The sequence below is a fragment of the Stegodyphus dumicola genome, chromosome 8 (assembly GCF_044657685.1).
Source record: "Stegodyphus dumicola isolate Sdum_Otavi_A_Nest chromosome 8, ASM4465768v1".
Classification (NCBI taxonomy): domain Eukaryota; kingdom Metazoa; phylum Arthropoda; class Arachnida; order Araneae; family Eresidae; genus Stegodyphus; species Stegodyphus dumicola.
The window spans coordinates 3,606,908-3,629,310 of NC_140775.1; the positions used below are offsets into that span (position 1 = coordinate 3,606,908).

A 22,403-nucleotide genomic window follows, 5' to 3' on the forward strand; every position below is an offset into this window, starting at 1 on the left:
AATTGCTTGAACAAAAACGCATTAATGTGATTGAACATCCATCCTATTTTCCCGGTCTCGCTATCTACGACATTTATCTGTTTTTAAATCTAAAACTAAAATTGCTTTAATGTCGTTGTCAATCTGAAGCTGAAACTGATGAGGCTCATAAGAGAGTATTTTTCATCGATTCGAAGAAAAGGACGGCTTGACGTATTTAACCTTTGCAAAATTGGTGTAAAACGTGCATTGACATTAGAGGGAATTACTTGAAACACCCCTAATGATTGGTAAATTTAACTTGTACCATTTAACTCTCTCTCAAATTTATCAGACTGACATCCATATAAATATCAAACACGAAATAAGAAACGATTTCTTCATTAAAAACGTTTATTACCAACTGTTTCCATTATAAGTATATTCGTGAAAATACATATTTATTCAGTTTTGTCATCTGTACTGTCGACTATACATTTTCTCAGAGAGCAGTTATTATCTCCTATCGCGCTAACTTCGAAAGATACCGCATGATGGTACTGGGTTCGTTGCAATCTGGCACGAGCAGTCCGTTCGTCTTGATGCATTCTTCGGCGCACCTTTGTCCCAGGAAGTACTCTCCGTACATCTTCTTGCACTGACCGCAATTTCTGAAAATAGAAAAGTCTTTTTAGATTTAATACTGTCAGAAAAATAGCATATAACAGGGTTAAAATCTTACTTATGTGTAGCTATTTTTTATGTCACTGTAATACAGCCGAATTGGTTGCACCAGAAGAAATAACAGGAGATTTCAAATTTCGTACTAAGTATCTCTCCTCACTTATTACTGTAGGCGAACTCAGCATATGAAGGCCATCACAAATCCCCTCTCTATTTGAATTCAATTCGGTTTGCATTCTGGTGGCGGCTAACGGAGAAAATATCGTATCCTCCCCCTCCTAGCCTTTTAGCACTAGGTTCAGAAATTTTTTAAAATATTCATATAATTTCCCCCTTCCTCTACATCTCCCAGAGTTTTTCCTCCGAGGGCTAATTTATTGGTAAATCAGGTGCCCTTGGTTATTTTTATTCACCGTATTCAATTTGTATTGGCATTTTTTACATAAGTGTCTTTGTATTAGCATTTTACTTTTTCTTGCATTTATTATTTGAAACGTGTTTTGGACAGTTTCTTCATTACGCTATTCGGACTTCGCAGCAGTTCTCACACTCAAAAACAAATTTCCCAAACATGTGATTCCATCTTACCTCTATTCTTTAGGTTTCATTTCATTTTAGGATCGTTTACTACTGATGTGTTCGATCTTTCGAAATCCTTGTCACTTGCTTGCCCCCTTCTCTGTCGTTCGTCCGGTGTCTTTCTTGGGAATCACGGTCAAGACTCATTCATGTAAAATGTTCTTAGGGCTTTACAAGATAACTGAGCCCGACACGTTGCGTTATCCTACACAATCACCGTCAGAAATCAGCTCGGTATCCGTCAGATATTCTCGTATTAATATTGCTACGTATTTTTACCGGAATGTAGGTTTTCTTTTTAAAGAAATAATATTGTGATAGCTTCTTGTAGTTTATAAATGACTGCTTTTCATTTGTTATGTTCTCACTGTAACCACATTCTTCGTAAGTTAAATGAGCAGCATAATTTTCCCTTCTCAAATTTTTGACGACAAAATTAGTTAAAAAAAAGAGTGAAAATACGCAAAGAACAGCTGTAGATGGTACAGAAAAATAACTACGCTATTAAAACTGGGCTAATAAAGTTTTAATAGTTTCCCGTAGTCAAAGATCGAGCGAAGCTGGAGTGTAGAGCTGTTTAATAAATATCATACGAATATCGAAGATTTGACGGACTTTATTCTTAGAAAAATTCAAATATATAATTTATTGCATAGAAAGAGGCCGTACAGCGAATTAATCAAAGTAATTTTTCCGCTTCTGCTTCCGTCGGTTCAAGATTTCCGGGAAGTAAGAAGTCCCCAGACCATGGAAAACCTATTTCAGCTGGCCGTGAAATTCCGAAGCAGATGAGCTGTAGAAAACGCGCGTTCAGAAAATTTCCGCCAGTATTCGAGGTTTTCGCCTCAACAGAAACCTCAAAGTAAGAAGTATGCTTATCGGCAAGCGGGAAAAGCTGAAAAATAAGATAACAAAGAGAAGGGTCAGTCGAAAGCATTTGGAAATCGCAGTAAGAAGCAGCAGAAGCAAGGGGCAGAGAAAAAGGATTTAAATTGATCAGGGTGGCCGAGACAAGGGCCCCCTGGAAAGAAAAATCCATCGAAAATTAAATTAAATACGGTAGCTGTACAAAATCTGGCTTTGCCGGAAATTCATAATTTATTACACAATGTCCCTACTACCGCCTTACTCGACAGGGAAGCGCAATGCAGCGTTTTGGAGCAAGACTCCTTTAAAAAGAATTTTCGCCGTTACAGATTGTTTAAAACTACGGGACAGAGGGTAACTGACGCCCAAAGTAAACACCAGCACCAGCGTCTGCATTGGAAAAGTAAGGCTGCACGTTCAAATAAAGAACGAGAAACAAAAAGTGAAATTTCTGGTAGTGAAGGACTTACTAACTTCTTTTATTTTGGAACATGTAAACAAAAATATTGTTAAAATTATTCGGGGATGCTTTAAAAATTATCGTGACCATTGGGATAGCTGTGTTAATGAATTAAGCTTTGCTTTAAGAACGGCGAAACATGATACTACGCAAAAGACACCGCCGAACTCTTTTTAGAGAGGGAAATTTTAACTCCCTTTGTACAACAAAGGCAAGAAGAATTTAAGTTACATAACATTCCGAAAATGATTAATGAAACGATAAGGAACTCGAAATCAGCTAGACATAAACAAGAAGTCTATTATGATAGGAACACACGTGAGGTATAATATTCTGTGGGGGCAAAAAGTACCGAAGTTGAAGCATTCGTTATCATCTACGCCGGAACATTAAGTCGCAAAGTTTGAGCGCAGGCTTGACGGGCTTTTTATCCTTCACTTGATTTACGACGTTATATTTAAAAGCTGCAAACGGCCAGGAAATAACGGCCAGCGTTGATTAAGTCAAACCTTATTGCAGTCGAAATGATTTTGAAATCTTAAGCGATCTTTTTCAGGATCCTAGAACCGTGCCAAGAGCTTCGGATGTTCAAACAAAAAGGTGGCAGAGAAAAAGAAGCAGGCAGAAAATACGAATGAAAAACCAGCAAAACAAATCCAGCCGCAACAAGGTCCAGGGCCAGCGGAAAAGAGAAAAAGTGCAACGAATGAAAGGCCAATAAAGAAAATCCCGTCGCAACGAGGTCCAGTACCAGCAGAAAAGAGAAAAATACCAACAAATGGAGGACCAGTTAAACGAGTGGCAACACAGAGGGGTTCAGACGCAACGAAAGAAACCTTGGCAGATAGTCACGTTTACCCATCGATAATCACCCGGAGAGTAGTCGGAAGATATCCATCACGAAGAAGTCTCAGGGGTAAAAGTACAGCCGAGGAGCCAGGCGTAGCTAGGGTGGAGCGAGAGGGGACATCTGTCTCCGGCCACAGCATCCAAGGGGCGCCAAATTGAAGCTACGCAATTTTTTAATGAAATTTTTTCATTCTTGGCACACAGAAAGGGGCGCAAATTCTTTAGTTGTCCCCGGTCGCTGGAAACTCTAGCTACGCCCCTGCGAGGAGCTATCCAAGTGCTCCAGCAGACAAGAAAGTCCAAATGAGAATAAAAGACCCGAAGGATAGGAAATACCCCTCAGGAAACCAAGCGAAGGACAGATTATCAAAATCTTCAATCCACAAGGATGTCAGCCCGATTCACCGCCATAGGGAAGAAAAGGAAAGAATCCCAGGAAAAGAGAACCAGGAGAGGTTCCTAGGAGGAAGGCGAGAGTGCGGACCCTGAAGTGCCCTTGCTGGAAACAATTCTGCCAGAAAAGGATGGAGGATTACAAAAAGCAAAAAGATAAGTAAAAAATCTTTGTTGTCTCATTTAGAATTCAAATTCAATTAATATCAATTTTGTTCATAATTTCTTTTCTCAAGTGGGAAAGTAAGTGTTAAATGCTGTTAAAAGCAATAATTTTGAGTTCGCAAGTTTGCAAGAAAGTATATTATAAATATCTTTTAGTCGGAAAGACTTGAATTTGCGATGAAAATTGTTGTAAACCACAACTTAAAATTAAATTGTAAGTAAAATTAAGTAAAATAAATGTTTGATTATAAAAGCGCTTAAAAGTTAAACTTTGTTTAAATGCAAAACTTTGCTTAAAAGTCAAACTTTGTTTAAATGAAAGATTGGAGAGAAAGTGTAGATCGCGACTGTAGCACACTAGGTGTAGTATTGATATTAAGGTGTCAGTTAAGGTCTAGTGTGTCTAGATTTAATTTTTGTTAACCAGATGGTTAGTTGGTAGTGTTGTCCGTGGTAACACAACACAGACACGTTCATTTCATAACAGAGCAAATTTCTGGAGAGCGTGGGGGGAAAATTAGCTAAAATGTGAGCGAATGAAATCTGTTTGAGGGCCAAATAAATGTAATAACATGCAAACTGAGAACTTTTCCTACAAGCAAAATACCAATCCTTTTTCCTACCACATATTTTGGAATGACCAGAGTATGTATCAAGATCAAGATGTCAAGATCAAGAAGATGTATGCACCTAAAGCCAAGCAAGAATTTTCTAAAAAAGATTTTATTTATCTTAGTTCTAACTTAGGCTTAGATCATTTGTAAAGTTGGCCCTAAAAGAAGGTTAAAATTTCCATTTCAATAATGAGATTGAATTAAGAAATCAAAAGTATTAGAAGTTAAACTTATGAACTGTTAGAAAGTTTTCTAGAATTAAAAACTCTCAACAAGGTAGTTGTGAGAACTTTTTCTTCGAGTACTTAAATTCTAGTAGGGAAAAATGTAAGGTACATTCTAATTTTATAACAGTTATTTTAATTTAGTTCACCTTTCCTATTTCTTCTAGCTTCAGCTTACCATTCCTTACTAGAACGAGTTTTTAGAATCGCGTTAAATGCAAATTAGAAGTAGAAAGTATTTAAGTCAAAGTTCCACTGACTTCAGGAGAGAATTAGGAAAAAAAAAAAAAGAAAGGGACAGTTCTATATCTCTTGTTCTGCTGGGCTAATTGACGAAATTCAACTTTCGTTTTTCATGTCTCGAAAGCGCGACTTAGAATACGTATTAGATTTATATATAGCATTGTTCTAACATAGGAATGTTAACACAAATTCGGACCTTTTTCTGAAATGACATGCCATTTGTTTTTCATATTTCGATTCTACGACTCTAATTATGACAAATTGCCAAGTTTTGAAAAATCGCACCGATAGTTCTTAAAACATTAGCTCTCAAAATTTTAGCCCCTCAATGTTAATTGAATTTGCTATATATTTATTAATATCGCTTTCATTAGTTAACTTATTTGATTGTTCCTTTCACATTTCGGATCACCAGCGGCCGAGCGGTAACATCGCTAAACACTGGTAGTTCAGTCCGAGGTTCGAATCCCGCGAACGGGCTGGCTACATGGGTGTTTTCGTGTTTTTCCCCATGTGTAACGTGTATACGAGCCAGTTTCCCTTAAAAAGTCCTCAACGAAGGCATCCCTCCCTTAAGGCAGATAGCTCTCGAGTGCTTTGCCGTAATCTAATAAACCAACCAAAACTTTCATATTTCGAAATTTAGGTTTATTCCAAATAAAATTCGTAAAATTTTTATGACTTATTTTTTAAATTTGCATTTTTAAATAATTTTAAAATATTTTTCGAAAAAAAAATTCATAGTAGCCTATACAACTTTTGCTAACATCTTAAAGTAGATGTATTTCTAGGCATACCTGCGAAAAATTAGAGTTTTTATTCTAAATTTCCTAAGATATACGCGAATTTACATTTTGGCGCGTAGTTATTATAAGCGATAATAACGAAAATGTGCTTTACGTACTCTGTTAAAATTATTTGAAAGTATGTTTTTCCTCTCGTGGACAGTGGAAAAAAGGAAAGGAAAATCGGTTGTTATAAATTAAGAAGTTCGCCAAGTGAATTATTTTTGGCGCAAAGTGAAAAAAATCCGCCAAGTTAAAAGTTTAAATTTCTCCATAAATTTCTCACCAAAAATTACAAAATTTAATGTACAAAATATGGAAAACAATTGGTATGTTATTTCAGAAAAAGTCCGAATTTGTGTCAAATTACCTAAGTTAGGACAATACTATATATAAATCTGCTATACATCCTAAGTCGAGTTTTCGGGACATGAAAAACGCAGTTTGAATTTCGTCAATCGGCCCAGTAGAATGGGAGATATAGATCTATTCCCCCACTTTCTTTCGTACATTCGTACATATGTACGTATATACACTGCGACGTTTATACGTACGTATGTACATACAGACGTCACGAAACACTCCCTTTTAAATCCATTTTAAATCCGCTGTACATTCCGTTTTGGATAAAAGTACTTTATTCTGCCCGTATCACGCAAAGAAAGTCTTCTAAATAGATTCGGGAACGCTCAAAATGCATATTTTCTTTCGAAATATGAAATCTGAAAGTTTTCGAGGTTAAAATAATCTCTTTACTTTGTACCAGGAAATAAAAATATTTTTAAAAGATAAGCTTTTATTTAAAACACCTAAAATAATTGATGAACCGAAAGGAGAAAAATAATTTATTATGTTGTTTAACGGGAACAACATATTAAAAATTCTCCTTAGAGAATACATCTACAGCTTTATATCATGAATAATAAAAGAGTGAGCTTTATAATCTCTTAATAATGGCTTGAAAATAATGGCTTGTACACTTGACAATGTAATTAAATTAATAGATTCCGTTATTTAGGTGCTTACGCTGTTATTAGTGATGTAACATTGTAGATGAATTCTATAAAGATAATGTTTCGTTTTAATCTATTGTTCCTATTAAAGTTGGTAATAAATTATTTTTCTTATTTTATTTCATTAAATATGTAATGAGTTTTAAATAAAAGATTATTTTTTAAAAACTTTTTTCTTCAAATATTTTTAATTTTTATCTTTTTAGTCTCGATGGCACGTTATCAATCTAATTACTGAGTTGGAAAATTGCTTTTCAACAATAACTAATCATTCTTTTATTTCCAACAATTCTGTTAAGTGAAATGATCTGATTAATGCAACGAATTTGCCAAAAAATCAAAAATTATGTTAAAACTCTCATACGAACTTTATTTAAAAGACTTTATTCTACTCTACACAGTGGTGCAAACAATAAAAACATGAGAGTTTTAGTTCGTTAGGAAAAGAAGATAAATGCTAAAAATCGTGTTACATTAAATTACAAAACAACCACAGTGAAAAGCGTGAGTAAACTAAATAAAAGCTTATAAAAACGAATATCGCCCATCGACTATTAAAAGTACCTAGGCGGAAAACTTCATAATTAAATACGCCAAGGTGGGAAACTAAAATCGCAAGAATCCCTTTTTTCTCCCGTCTACTTCAGACTACAACCCATGTTTCAAAAAACGTGTAGAACATCGCTCAATTAATATTTTTTATCATTCTTGTTTTAAAAGGGAGCGAAAATTTGTTTTATAATCTGTGAGCATTTCAAAGTATTATATCCAATACATTTTACGTGTTGAATTTTTAAAATCATAAACTCAAATAATCAAAAAAAAAAAAAAAAAAAAAAATCCAGCAATTTTCAAAAATACGCCCACAATTCGCAAATTAAGTTACAATTTTTATACAAATTTCACTGAAGCGAGTTTTTTTTTTTAGCTTTATTCTATGGCACAAATAATAAAATTCTGATATATTTAGTTTTCTCAATAAACGAAGATATACACAAATAATTATTAAACATCAAATAAAAAAATCTAAATCGAATTTTGAGAAAATCTCTCCACCACATAGCATTGCCATCGACTAACAGTGCATGTATAAAATTCGGACTCGATAGCGTATCAGGAAGCAGGTCACAAATCGATGACAAAATTCTAGTCACAGTGAAACTCTATAAGTGAACTAAATAAAAGCTCATGATAAAAATCGGGAATCTCCTGGTTTTACCGGCGGCCAAGTTAACGGTAACTGCAATATTAATCTCCGATTAACTGCAGATATAAACGTTTAAGTTGCATTCAATAATTTTCTCTTAGAGAATTAAACCTTTAGGAAAGAAAGTAGATTTTATCAGAGACTAAAGTTAAGGACTGGTCTCCCAGCAACGAGTATTACTTAGTTTGAGAGACAAGTTTCCCCCTATTCGCTCAAATCTGAACACAAAAAGTTTGATCTCATTGGCAACTGACACTTAGAAACTTGAAAACGTTTACTAAGTAACCGTTTAATTCAATTGCTTTTGAAGTTACGAAAGATTTTATCCATTCATGGCTTTAATAGACTATTTCCCTATTTTATTTGGGGATTTTATCTCTTTTTCATTCTTATTATTTCATTTAAGAGAATTCTGAATTTTTTTTTTTTTTTTGATAGGGTTGTTTAAAAGTTCTCAAAACATATGCTTAATTGCAATGAAAAAAACTTCCTGAATTGTATGAGTTTGGTTGTGTACTGTAAGAAGAGAAAAATAACTTTTAGGTATTATAACATTTTTGGAATTGCGGTTTGAAATCAAGTGAAGTCGTTACTAGCGATGTTGGATCATCGCTCAAAACTGAAGTTTAAGCGAATTAAATATAATCATTCTTCTAGTTGTTTAGTGATACAGAATTAGTTCTATATTATAATTTTATTAATCCATGTCCCGAGGTAAATTCTTACATGTAGGCTCCCCAGTTTTATTTTTTGTTTACAAGGCAAAGAATATGGCGATTGCAAAAACAGTTAAATTTACTTTTTACTATATTTAATTAAAACCGTATAATTAAATTTTTTTATATCTGTATTTATTATTTTTTAGCTTAATAAAAAGGAAAAATAAGAAAAATACAAACTCCTGCTCCAAAATTGTTTCTTCCAAACATCGAAGCAATGAAATGCTCCTTACGTCAAATCTTTTTCGAGACCTTCCTTTTTATACGATGGCTTAATGTTACAAGCAACTCCTTTTAAAGTTCTATTTCGTAACAGATATCTCATTTTATCATGACTTAAAATCATGGGACTGCCGCCCAACCGGGACAGTGGCTAGCGACGCTGACCACAATACTGAAGGGTCCGGATTCGAATATCAGAGAAGGCATGGATGTTTGTAAATGTATAGTCTCTTTGCGGCATAGGGACACTCTAAATATATTGTGAGCTACAAGTCCTCTCGAGTGGTTTGGTGGCAGGGGTAGACACATCCAGCTCTCTCTCAAAATTGGAGAAGAACTGGGCAAAATCGTACTGTCGCCTATAGAGTGCCATAGGTGTCTTGCTACAAACGCAACAGACTCATTTTAGAGCACTCTAGCCACCATGTTTATACATTTTATATGAAACGAGAAATAGGACGGTTTCAAACCAGTTTCCGATCCGCATTCTAATACTTCGCTTGCAATTTTTGATTTTGTATTTCCGCAAAACTTGTTCATAATCAAACACACGTGCAGTACGCCCACCAGAGGATTGATTACTATTGTACTCTTAAAAATATGCCAAAAACCGCGGCATTTATCGCGAATATATAACCAGCGATGCTTATAATCAAATAAGTACCTAGCCAGCTCCCGATTAACTGAGGCAGAACCAATGATAACAACCTCGGTCCATACAAAATCCCGATTATGTTAAGGCTATAACACTCAGAAAAGAAGATAAACCTCTACTGTGATTAACGGAAAAGTATTAATAACAGTTTACCTATACAGGGTGATTCTAAATTGCTTTTACAAATTAAGAGGGGTGATAGTACCTTCCAGACGAGTAATAATTACCATAGAACATAGGGTCGCATTCCACTCTGAGGGGCAGAAAAGAGGAAAGTACAGTTGCATCGAGGAAGGACAAGGAGACTATCTATCTCTTAATACTATCAAGAATTAGCGGTACGCAAATTTGCATTGAGAAGAAGCAGCGTTTTGCTCTTAGTTGGTACCGGAGAAAGCCAATCAGAGCAAACGGTGTCCTTGAAAAAGACACATCATCGCTTCAAGTATTAGCTAGGTGATTAACTAGCAGGCCTTTACATCATGCCAGATCGTTTGACCGGCGCAACATACCGTATCTTGTTCGAACAAGTACTTCCCAGTTTATTGCAGGCTGTTCCTCTTCCCATTCAGAAAGACATGTGGTTTATGCACGAGAGTCCCAGCACATTTTTCCGTCACGGTTCGTAACCTTTTGAATGCCACATATTCCGCACGATGGATCGGACGTGGCGGACCTGTGGCTTGCTTGATCTCCTAGCTCACCGGACCTCAATCCACTGGACTTTTTCTTCTGGTGGCAGATGAAATCATTAGTGTACGAGACGCCTGTGGACTCAGCTGAAGATCTCGTGTCGAGAATCGTTGTTGCCGCGGACAAAATTAACACGACACCAGGAATCTTCAGGAGTTATGCACCAGTTGTTCCTTCCGATGTCAACTGTGCAACGACACAGCCTTAGGACGGATGCTGTCTCATCACCAGAGTTGTGCAATGACACGCGTGGTCGGCATTTTGAGTACTTTCTGTAATCAGGTTTGTTTTTTCACTAAAAAACAAACCTGATTGCGCAACTTCGGGTCTCGTTCAATGGCTTTCCCATCTTTGTTGTAAGTTCAGGTTGGAATTCTGATATTCCTCTTTTCTGCTTTTGTGGAATGCGACCCAATGTTCTATGGTAATTATTGCTCGTCTGGATGGGTATTATCCCCCCTCTAAATTTGTAAAAGCAATTTAGAAGTAAGGTCTTGGGAGCAATTTCCCATGACAGCAAGAGCACTCTTGTCATTATCCCACGCACCTTGATAGAAAATTTATATGTCAGACTACTGACTACACCTGCTGTTCTGACATTCTTGAGCAATATCCCTCGGGGCATTTTGGAATCCTAACACCAAGATAACTTTTAAGGATAACTTAAACATATACCCCATACCGCTGCTATCATCCAACATACTCGACCGAGTGTCGAGACGTTGCTTTGGCCTGCAAGACACCTGATCTTTCTCCCACCGAGCACGTATGGGACATGATTGAACAACAAATACCGCGTCATCCACAATCAGAACGAACCGTTGCTCATTTGATTGACCAAGTGCAAGGGTTAGGGCATTCCATCGCATGAAATGACATATGGAAGCTACATGACATACGACACAATGCATACAGTTTGGATTCCACATCGTGGCAATTACAGAGATTATTAATGTACCGCCATTTCTCATTTCAAATGGCTCTTCTCGGGCACACTTTAGCCTGTGAGCCTGAAACATCAATCAAATAGGTATGTTGAATAGATAAACGCTTTGTCTTATTTCATTCCTCTGAACAGATTTCTACAGGGTGTTGGGATTTCATTTTCCATCACTGTATTTACAGGATATGCTTGTATTTCCAGTAAGTGTGGTGAGCGTTTTCGAATGCAAAAAACGAAATTTGATGATGCTTCACAGACAGGTACAATTTACCTGTATTTTTCCTAATGCAGCCAATTATACAGGGTGGGCATATAAATGTTCCCCGATGGATGAACCCCTATCCGCTCAGCCAGTCAAAATGAAATTTAAGATATTGGTTGCTTGTAGGTAGGTGTTTGAGACCGGGTTGATTTAAAGTAATATGTTTCTTACAGCGGAAACATTTCGAAAAATTCGAATGGCAGCACCTGTTCTTTTCCTGCGCTAATTGATCAGCACATTGAAAAACCATAAATGGCGCAGGAACGACACATGTATGACAAAAATTGCCGGAGTTAATCATTTGTAAAGAGGAGCATTATAAAGTACCAGTGACAACATAGAGAGGCGGTTCATTGATACACTTTGCATAATTCACAGTGATAGACAGTAGAAGCACCAGTCAGCACATTGGAGATAGAATTGTCTGCTATAAATTTTCAGCTTCGCGGCCACCGCAATACTCCAACCTCACTCCGATGGATTTCTGGTTCTGGGGTTATCTGAACTCTAAGATTTACGCATCAAATCCACGATATTTTCCAGAACTGAAAGATATTTATTCTGTCCAGCCTCAGATAGGCTGGCGTAGTTTTCGGCTGCCGTCCTCGTCGCCTGCACAGCCCCCGTATGCTCTGTACTTGTAGTTAATTCATTTTATTTTAAGTTAGCTTTTAAGTTCTGTTCTTTTCTGTTTATACTTATTTCGTTGAATTGTGAACTTTGAATGATATATTCTGCCTTATTTAATGCGTTATTTTAACTTTTTCATCGGTCACTCTGTGAATTGTTCATTTTCATAATTATTGCACTATTCAGCTGATTATAACTTAGTTATATCTCTACCTGCATTTTAACTATCCACAGTACTCATTTATTGTTCACGTTGTGGATGCCTTTTGACAGCAACTTCAGTTGCAACCATCTATCTATAACTCGAAATGAATAACTAAAATGTGAAACTGAAATGTGAATGTGAACTGAAACGTAAATGTGAAACTGAAATCTCCTCACCCGCACTGCAACCTTCTTCTATCACTACACCATTGACTCACCCAGCATTTGTTTGCACCACCCAGCACTCGTCTTGAGCATAATATGCACCAAAGTGCGTTATGTCGACCACGTTAATTCCGTCAGCGGGGCTCCCTGGTCGATATGCTAACTGCCCCAGTGAAACGGCTGCCTCGCTGTCGTTAGAAAGTAAAAAACAAGGAACTGGAAGACGCCACTAAATGTGAAGTTATACGGATTCCTTTTTTTACTGCCCTGGTGTTGTCATTAGTTCTCTAAAATGTTGTCCTTTGAAAAATGTTTTACGCCGGCAATTTTCGACTTACATGTATCGTTCCAACGCCACTTATAGTTTTCCCATGCGCTGATCAATTTGCGCAGGAAAGAAATGGATGTTGCCATTCGAAAATTTCGAAATGTTTTCACTGTAATCGTAATCGTGAAAGCTCTATTGTTAAATCATAACAATCTCGAGCGCATAACTTGAAATAACAATATCTGAAATTTAATTTCGAGCAATTGGGCGGATAGACCGCTATGGGTTCGAATATTGGGAAAGTTTTTTTATGACCACCTTATATGTTTAATTTTGAGACCTTACAGGGAATTTTCTTCCTCCTTTCTGCATGTGTTCGTGGTGTAACAGTACACTCGACGCATAATCGAGAGGTCCAGGTTCGAGTCGTGGAGAGGGCATTGCTTATTTTCCATGTACTCCTGCTTAAAAAAAAAACTTAACATCTCTACAGTCTCATATTGATGTATGGATTTTATCGCATAATCCATACGAGAAAGGTATACAGATGTCCTTTTTTAGGCACTGATTTATATCAGATTTGTTTACTTTTGAGAAACTTTTGACTTTTCCTTCGCGTAAACGATCACATTCTGAAAACTATAAAATTGAATTTGTTAATTCAGTTCTTTCTTGAGCCGGTTTTTAAAAGTCGTTACAAATCGACAGAAAAGTGGCTTTTGCAGCTGGACACGAAGACCTGCTGGAATAATAGATTAATCTCCTTATCGAACAATCAAACGATCATACTTACGCTCTTGCTTGAACCCTTTTCATTTATGTGCTTCTAGAGAAAGTGGAGAGAAGGAGAAAAATATAGCACAATAACACAAAGAGGAATGAAACGGTCACAAAACGATGGCATCTTACAAGCTTACGTGTTTTTACTTACATGATACACGTTCTGACAGACGCCGATAGAACGCAATCCGACGCCGAAAAGAGTAATAATGTGGCTATGAGAATGCAACACTTCTTCATTGTGGAAGTCTTTGGGTTTCTGAAAAATAAATAAATAAATAAATAAATAAAACCAGGTGAAACCGTTCAGGGAAATCAATTTAATTACTCCTTCTGTTCCATAATAATAGTAGCAAGTGAATTTTAAACACGAAATTATTGGTGAATGCAGCTTGTAAAAATCTTCTTGTTTGTTTTGGGAGCATAAACTGTAGACTCTAGTGAAAGATGAAATAGCGAATTCTCGCTATGTCTTGAAAGAACAAATGACTGCAAACGAAGGTTATAACAACCTTTTTATTTTAGCTAAACGGAACAAAACACGCACTCACTCGGTTCTTACAAATTAACCACCACTTGTGGCTAAGTAACTTGAACACAAAAGAGTATGTACAGCCACAATGGACTAAAGTTTAGCTACACGACTGGCTCCAACTCAATCTAAACTGCTCATTCGGCTGCACACAGCAAAGCCGAGCCTAGGACATCAATATAAACTAAAGTCAGTGGCTAGTACTGAAATGCTCAGCTACAGAGCTGCTTCAACCACGCGGCATAAACCCGGAACTAACTTTCTCACTACGAACGCTTAGATTCTGTTACATAAACACTGTTTCCGAACTCATTCACATTCGCATATACGACATTTAAATTTGCATTCTGGAAAAAATTTGAAATCAGAAGGAAAAAGGAAAGTTTCTTAAAACAAAAAATCATTGGTTATAAGAATCTGAAGTTTTACTAGCGTTTATTTTATTTTAAAACTTTACTGTCCTCTCTTATTTTCCACTTCCGGCTAGAAGAAACGAATAAATCTGTTGATGCAAATTACGCCTGCTTACGCTTAAGTATTTAAGTTGTGGCTTTTCGCCAAGAACAGAGCGAGAAGGAGAACGAGTGAGCCATATTATTTCACGCGTGCTTTCAGTCAGTTGCTGTCCACCTTTAAGGCCAGAGGTTTAGTCCTCTTGATATCTAAGACGTATTGCAGTTTTCCGCAGTTTGCGTTCTACATACGTAATAATTGAAAGGCCAACCTTAGTGTTATTCATCTGTGTAAAGCATTATTTAAATTTAGTTAGCTAGTAGTTCTTATTTTCTTAAGTTCAGACCACAAATGGTTTGTCTTTGTATCCCGAAGTGCAGGAGCACCTGTAAAGTGTGGAAGATGAAGGGTAATTAAGCCCTTCTCATCTGTGTTATTCCTTTTATAATTGACAGAACATAGTCTCCAGTAGACTCGCTGTTCTTTTCATGACACCTACATATTCCCTAAACAGATAAGAAGATCAAGTATTCCTTACATGGTTAGAACAAAATAAGGACTTCACAAACTGAAAGTGACGCTGTAGCGCAAAACTGCGAAGCCTCCAACCAAAATCGAAGTTTCATGACATTTTACTTGAGTTGAATATCAGCCCATCGTAAAAGTAAGATGAAAAAACAAAGGAGTTTCCAAATAAAGGTCGAGTTGCGGTTGTCCAGGTCGTGATGCATCAAAAGATAAACGTAATGTTGCAGAAAAAAATGCAGTTACATTAGCTGCAAAGCAATTTAAGTGCAACCGAAAGACCATTTTGAAACATTTTGAAATGTGTTTTCGAAAGTAATTGTCAAGGGGAATCTTATGTTAATGTTAACGTAAAAGCAAACATTATGGAGTAAAAATTAGACATATTCCTCTTAGCAGAAGAGGTATCACAGAAGCAGTAAGCATAGCCTTTGATAATACTTCTCTTGAAATACTGGATAATGTGCTCACAAGTTATGCTGGAAGCAATGAAGGACGATGTCTCCAATAATTTTACGCTCTCTCATATAGGAAAAGCAAAATTTCGCTGCCGAGAGATCTTATTTACAAGTTTGAATATATAAATAATGTTACGTTCTACATTTACTTTCTTTTGCTACTATTATTATGGAACACAGGGTATATTACTTTATAGTTCTCTATTAAGAAAAATTATGTTTGAATTTAATAGTTTAGAATCTTTGTAATTTAAGTTTGCATTACTTAACCGCAAGACCAAAAACAAAACTCTTTTTTACTTCAGGTTGTCGCGAAAGAGGAAGCCTTAACGAGCAATGTTTCGGCAATTAACGAATACTCTTTGGGTTTAAAGGTGGCATATCATTTCAGGCTCAAAACTTCTCGTAACGTTTTATTGTTTGCGACTGTCATAGCTAAACGGAGTAAAGGCACATAACATCTATCCGTCTGAGAGACCTTTCATGAGTTGCTGGAAGCTCAAGATGTGTAGGAGGCTACGAACACTGGCATATGCGTACCGAACCACTGTTTCTCAGCTGGCATTTCCAATACTCGGAGTGTTCTGCCAAAATTCGCTAATACGTTTTGAAGTTATGATAATAAATAGGATAATGATGTGAATATGGGAAAGCTAATCATGTGAATCATGTATCAGAAAACTCATATTTTTAGGTAGGACACATGAAAATAATTTCAAGTGTTATGCAAGGAGATCCTAATCAGTGATGAGCTACAGGTTATTCCCGCAAATTTTTTGTTACATTTGTGAGTCCCTTTTGTTTATTTGTTTATTTATTGCAAGAAAAACAATGCGTTACGCTTCCTAATCATACTTTGTCCTGAAAGTGTGATATTTATGATTTGTATCCAGAAATGTAAAATACGGAAGAAGTAATATGACCATGACCAGAGGGAAAAAGAAAGAAGTAGCATTTAAGGGAAAGTTTTGGAAGGTGATTTTAGAGCGTGTTATGCCTGCTGGAAGGCCACTTTGCTAGCTTGATTTACTAGCGATCTCTGTGGTGTTCAGCGCTTCTAGCCATTGGGCTTGTTTACACCGACTTTTACGAGTCACAGCCTGCCTGCGCGTTAAATAATCTTTGAAGGCCCTTAGGCTAATTTAATTCTATTTTATTTTACCTTTTGAGTTAAGCCAATATATGCAAATATATATATATATATATGCACTAAATTTTATATTAAAGCATGAATTAAAAATTAACGATAATTTGGATTTCGTCGAGATGGCTTTAACAGAAAAATGCATAATAAAATTGCCGATATTGTAATGAAAATTGAAATCAGTATGGAGACCATTATTATTAGCAGCTGAGTGAGCTTTCAGAACGATGAAAGAATTCTTTCAACAAGATCTTTATAGCATGTTTCAGATTGCGTGAGGAATAAGCCTCAAGTCTTGAGTACGTCAAAGTCCAGAGAAGGATGTAGAGAACCCTTTATTTAACTCAATATAAATTTCACAGATTGCACCGACTCGTGATCACAGAAGTAAACACTTTTGGCTTAACTCAAAAGGTAAAATAAAATAGAATTAAATTAGCCTAAGGGCCTTCAAAGATTATTTAACGCGCAGGCAGGCTGTGACTCGTAAAAGTCGGTGTAAACAAGCCCAATGGCTAGAAGCGCTGAACACCACAGAGATCGCTAGTAAATCAAGATAGCAAAGTGGCCTTCCAGCAGGCATAACACGCTCTAAAATCACCTTCCAAAACTTTCCCTTAAATGCTACTTCTTTCTTCCTCATTTAAATACACGCGCAAGAAACATTCTGGCAAGTTCAAAGTTAAGAAGTAATTTAATACTGCTACGCAATTTTAAATAGATGCCTCAATGATATTACATAATATTAGTAATATAATATTTTTATAATATTTTGGTCATATTATCCAAATTGTTAATTCCAACAATTTGGATAATATGACCAAATCCCGCGCTTTTTTGCCAGAATTAACATTCTGGCAAGAAAGCGCGGGTTGAAATCTAGAATTAAAGGAAAGTTGCTTTAAAATAAAAATTAACTGTTTGATAAATTAAATGAATCCCTCAACCTCTTAAAAGATCCGCTGACGTTAAAGAAGAATAAATCATTTTTCATCTTCTGGCATAAATAATTTCGCATAATTCAATTTAGTCATTATTTTATGTAATATATCTGAGACTTTGTAAATATTTATAATTTTCAAGATTTTTTTAATTTTAAAAAATGTTTTATTGTTAATGCTATTTACTTGCATTTTTGGTTCTCATAAAAATTAAAACATTTAATTATAAGTCTATATTTTGCTTTTATAAGATAACAAACAAACCGTTTATTTTAGACTTTTTATGACTCACCTTTCTTTCTTTCTTTCCACCGACAGTGAGGCAGCCGATCCACTGGGGCAGTTAGCTTATCGGCCATATCATAACTCACCGCTGATTATGAAGTTTTACAGATTATTAACTTTTCGGAGCAAAGAAACAAGAAAAATCAACTGAGCCATCGCATGGATTCGAACCGCGGAACATCCATGCAGTGGCGCCTGGATATGCTAACCACTTACACCACGAGAACACGCACGAGAGAATGCGGTAATTTTTTATAAGTTTATTGTTCGATATAGATTTGAATTCAAATAATAATAAAATTTAATATGGTTTTCGGTTTCATTTCTAGAAAAATCTAGAAAGCCATGTGGACATTCTTTCAAATAACATGGCAAACTCTGGGCGAAGCTAAAATGCTACTAATTCGAACTCCGTTTATTCATCCACTTAATTTAATTAACATGAACAATTTTTCTATTTCATATTTACCTTCATTTTCCTCTTCGCGCTTCCTTCCTGAGTATTCTTGAGATATCTTGACTGTTCTTGGCATTCAGCCGAAATCTTCGTTCCGAGATCTGATTCCACTTTCTTTTTAATATTATAATGTTAATTTTTTTTTTAAGTTCAACATTTTTTAAACATTTTGAAATTTTTATGTAAATTATTTGAGCATCGGACTTTGATTTGTATATGTCATATTTCAATTTTTTCTTAACACACTTCATCACTTTTTTTTATTGCAATGTTATACTGTTATTAGCGATTGGAATACTCAGTTGCACTATTGGCGAAGACAGAGTTAAGCTTCCAAAATTTCCTGCTAAAAAAAAAAAAAAAAAAAAAAAAAAAAAAAAAAAAAAGAAGAAGAAGAATTTTATTATAAATTTTTGTCTAACATTTTTATAAGGTATCTATCTACAGTAGACGCTGCTTAATGTAATCGTGATTAATGTTATCATTCGGATATTGTCAACGAGCTGCTGAAGTTCAGCCCGTTTGTACACGAAAACAAGGAAAACACATCGCTTATTGGAATTAACAATTTGGATAATATGACCAAAATATTATAAAAATATTATATTACTAATATTATGTAATATCATTGAGGCATCTATTTAAAATTGCGTAGCAGTATTAAATTACTTCTTAACTTTGAAATACTCAGTACAACTTAAATTCTAGACTTTCTAAATATTTTCTAAAAGAGCCCCATATTTTTTCCTTAACCTTATATTTATTTTTTAATTTTAGTACAGGGTGATTATAATTAAAGTGATTCCATTCAGACTATTCTAGAACCCGTTCTACTTATTTAATTTTGATAAAATTTGGTATATATGTTATATGGACAATGGGGAAACGATTTCTGCAATAATTTTAAATTTTGACCACCAGGGGTAATTGTGGCGCCTAAAGAAGGATAAAAAGTCTGTCAGATCATTTCAAATTTATTGAGTTACAGAATGCGCTCAATGTGTGCTCCATTGACATTAATTACGTGTTGAAACAACACCTCCTAGAACTAACTTAGTTAGTGACCAAAATTTGAACATTTTTTTAATCCCAGAAATCGTTTCCCCATGGTCCATATAACGGATTTACCAAGTTTCATCAAAATCCCATAGGCAGAACAGGTTCTACAGGGTTCTGAATAGGGTCACTTTAATTATAACCACCCTGTATTTAAAATGTTTATAAATGTCTTACATAATATTAAAGCAAACGCTAAGTTATAAGACTTTTTCTCCACATTATTCAATCAACTTTATACATTAACAAAATATTTGTTTCATAATGCTTATTTTTGTTTCGTTATGCTAAAGATATATAAGAAAAAAAAAATAAAACTATTATTAACTCCATACTTTTTTTTTTTATTTTGTCGAAGAAACATATTCTAAATCTCAGTTATGTGTAATATTTGATGCATACTTATCCATTAAAGCATCTGACATCGTTAATAAATTATAACATTAGTTGAAATTATTTGAAATAACACGATAGTACTACGGTAGAAATTTTATGAAGATATCCTGAAAACGTTTTGAAAGTATGCTACATGAACTATTAACAGTTTTTCAGCCCAAAAGAGCGTTAGCCTGAATGGGATTTGGGGGCGCATCACTTAAAATGTCTAAATTACTTTTAAAATTGTTGACGCGAAATATTACCGCCCAGTATTACTTTCAAAGGAGTTTAATAAATCTGCATAAATATATGAATGTATCTCGCACTGTGAAAAAATGACGGTACCTAGGGCCATCAAATTTTGAATAACATAGATCTCCACCCGAACATGTGCATCTGGAAGCCCGAATTTTGAATTCTGAATTTTATATTTCATAGTTTGTCAAACTTTAATTAATTTGTAACAAACTCAACGTTTTGAAAGAAAGCAGTGGCAACATTGTAAGGATTAAAACATTATTATCTCCAGCGCGAGAGACTATATATCGCAAATTATAAAGTTTTGATGTTTTCAAATATTTTGCGATTTTGTTATTCAACTGAATTTTACGTGGGGTTATCGTCAAGAACGTGATATTTAATAAATAAAGTTAACACACGAAACGTTACCAATGAAAGATAAAAAAGTTTTGCAAGCCATCTTACTAAAAAAACTGTACATTGGTATAATAAACTGAAAAAAGACTGAAAAAAAATAGAAAAATGTAAGCCAATATTTAATTCTTTATTCGGAATTCTAAACGCATGCCGCTTTTAAAATTTTGTGATTTTCCCTTTGAATTGTATATGGCGTAAGTGCAAAGAAAGTCGTTAATAATAAAGCTAAAAAGACAAAAAAGACAGCAGGAGTGAGTGCAACAGCAAACAGTGTAGAAAAACCTTAAATAACCCTTTTGGGCGACTGTTAAAATCTAAGCCCTTTTAGATTTTTTTTTTTTTTTTTTCAGATAAAGATGATTAAAGTTTTTGCCATTATAAAAGTCTTACCGTTATTGTGACTTTATGTGTTAGTAACTCATATTATTTGGTATCTAACTTGTAATAGAAAAAACATAACAAAAGGTTAAAATTAAAAACAAATTTTTATACCCACCATGCATTAAAGCATGCATTAATGCAGTGTTAAAGTAAAATAGATTTAAAGACTCTAAAATTAAAAGTAAATTGGAGTCAACATGCGTTACCTTTAAACCCAAAGAATCTATAGATCGCTTAATAAGGAAGGATGTTATGATTCAAGTGTACAAGTGATAAATGTGTGTGTGTGTGGTGTGATATTATGATACAAGTGTACAAGTGATAAATATGTGTGTGTGTGTGGTGTGATATTATGATACAAGTGTACAAGTGATAAATTTACGAAAAATATACGATGTTCTTTTACTTACCGATTGATTGCTTGGAAAACAAATCTCCTGCTGACTTCTTGTTTCTGAAGAAGAAACGATGCGGATGAACAGTGCGATCTTCCACCATCTCTTATAGGACGCGGAAATCACCTGCAGAGGGGGGGATTAACAGTACCGTGCGCATGCTCAGAAACTTTTCCCGCCAATAGAAACGCAAATTTTAGAATGGAAAATGATTTGTTTGCGAAAACGTGACATTCGTAATGACAAATTCTCAGAAACTGGCAAACGAGGAAGCCACAGGAATTATTTTAGAGAAAATAATTTATCTGAGGATTTAAATCGTTTTAAATTGCGCCTTTTTTTACATCGATTTAATATGTAAAATGTATGAAATCAGTTCTAAGGTGGTATATAAATAATTATTTTATAGCAGCGAATGTCGATCAACTTCCGATTTACAGGAGACAATGCTCACGATTAACTCGAAATGGCGGTTAATTCGAAAGCAATTAAAAAAAAAAGCGTTCAAATGAGGAAAAAGCGATGTTGCAATCAACATTAAAATATTATTAACAATGAAGCTGCATTTCAGGAAGTTTAATTTGGAAATTAAGTCATTTGGTTATGAAAATTAAGTCAGCATTCAAAAGAAAAAAAAACACTCTGTAAGTGCTGACAGAATGATCTTCATTCGAAGTAGAGACACAAAGTTATAAATGGCGTTAAAAGAACAGTATTTGCACGAGAACTTGAACAATGTTGTTAAATTTACCCAAAAAGAGTGAAATAGAGCACTTTGCTTTTATGCTACAGCATTTACTTATTCCGAATTACGTAAAAGTAATTTACATTCTGTTGGGAAGTGGTTTTCGAATAATTTGTCCTTATCTGTTATCACTGCTGTTATTCCAAGCACTTTTTAAAATTTTTCTTCTTTCTCTCTCTTTTCATTTATGTATTTTTTGTAGATAGCCATCCACCAGAAACAGCTCTCGGCTTCAGAATTAAGTTCCAAACAGGATGAATGGTGTTCTGGTAAGAAAAACGAAAAAAAAAAAAAGAGAATAAAGAGAGAAAAAGAAACAAGAATACTACACGCAGGCCACAAACAGAGAGTAAAAAAGGCAAATTCTCAAATATGGAGTGATAATTCACTGTTATAAAATACATTTTTCTCCCT

General features: G+C 35.1%; 1 protein-coding gene across 1 annotated transcript; it reads right to left on the bottom strand.

Annotated features, from left to right (window-relative positions):
- Nucleotides 1-360: 360 nt before the first annotated feature.
- LOC146995620 (eclosion hormone-like) lies at nucleotides 361-21,357 on the bottom strand. The gene is made up of 3 exons (XM_085821515.1): nucleotides 21,260-21,357; nucleotides 13,734-13,841; nucleotides 361-629 (listed from the first exon to the last, which is right to left on the bottom strand). The coding sequence occupies exons 2-3, from the start codon at nucleotides 13,820-13,822 to the stop codon at nucleotides 482-484; spliced, it is 237 nt and encodes a 78-aa protein (XP_085677641.1). The 5' UTR covers nucleotides 13,823-13,841; nucleotides 21,260-21,357; the 3' UTR covers nucleotides 361-481.
- Nucleotides 21,358-22,403: the final 1,046 nt, after the last annotated feature.

Coding starts and splice junctions, on each gene's coding strand:
- LOC146995620 (XM_085821515.1), bottom strand. CDS start 13,822: ATGAAGAAGTGTTGCATTCTCATAGCCACATTATTACTCTTTTCGGCG. Junction 630..13,733: donor TCTGTCAGAACGTGTATCAT/GTAAGTAAAAAC, acceptor TTCTATTTTCAG/AAATTGCGGTCAGTGCAAGA.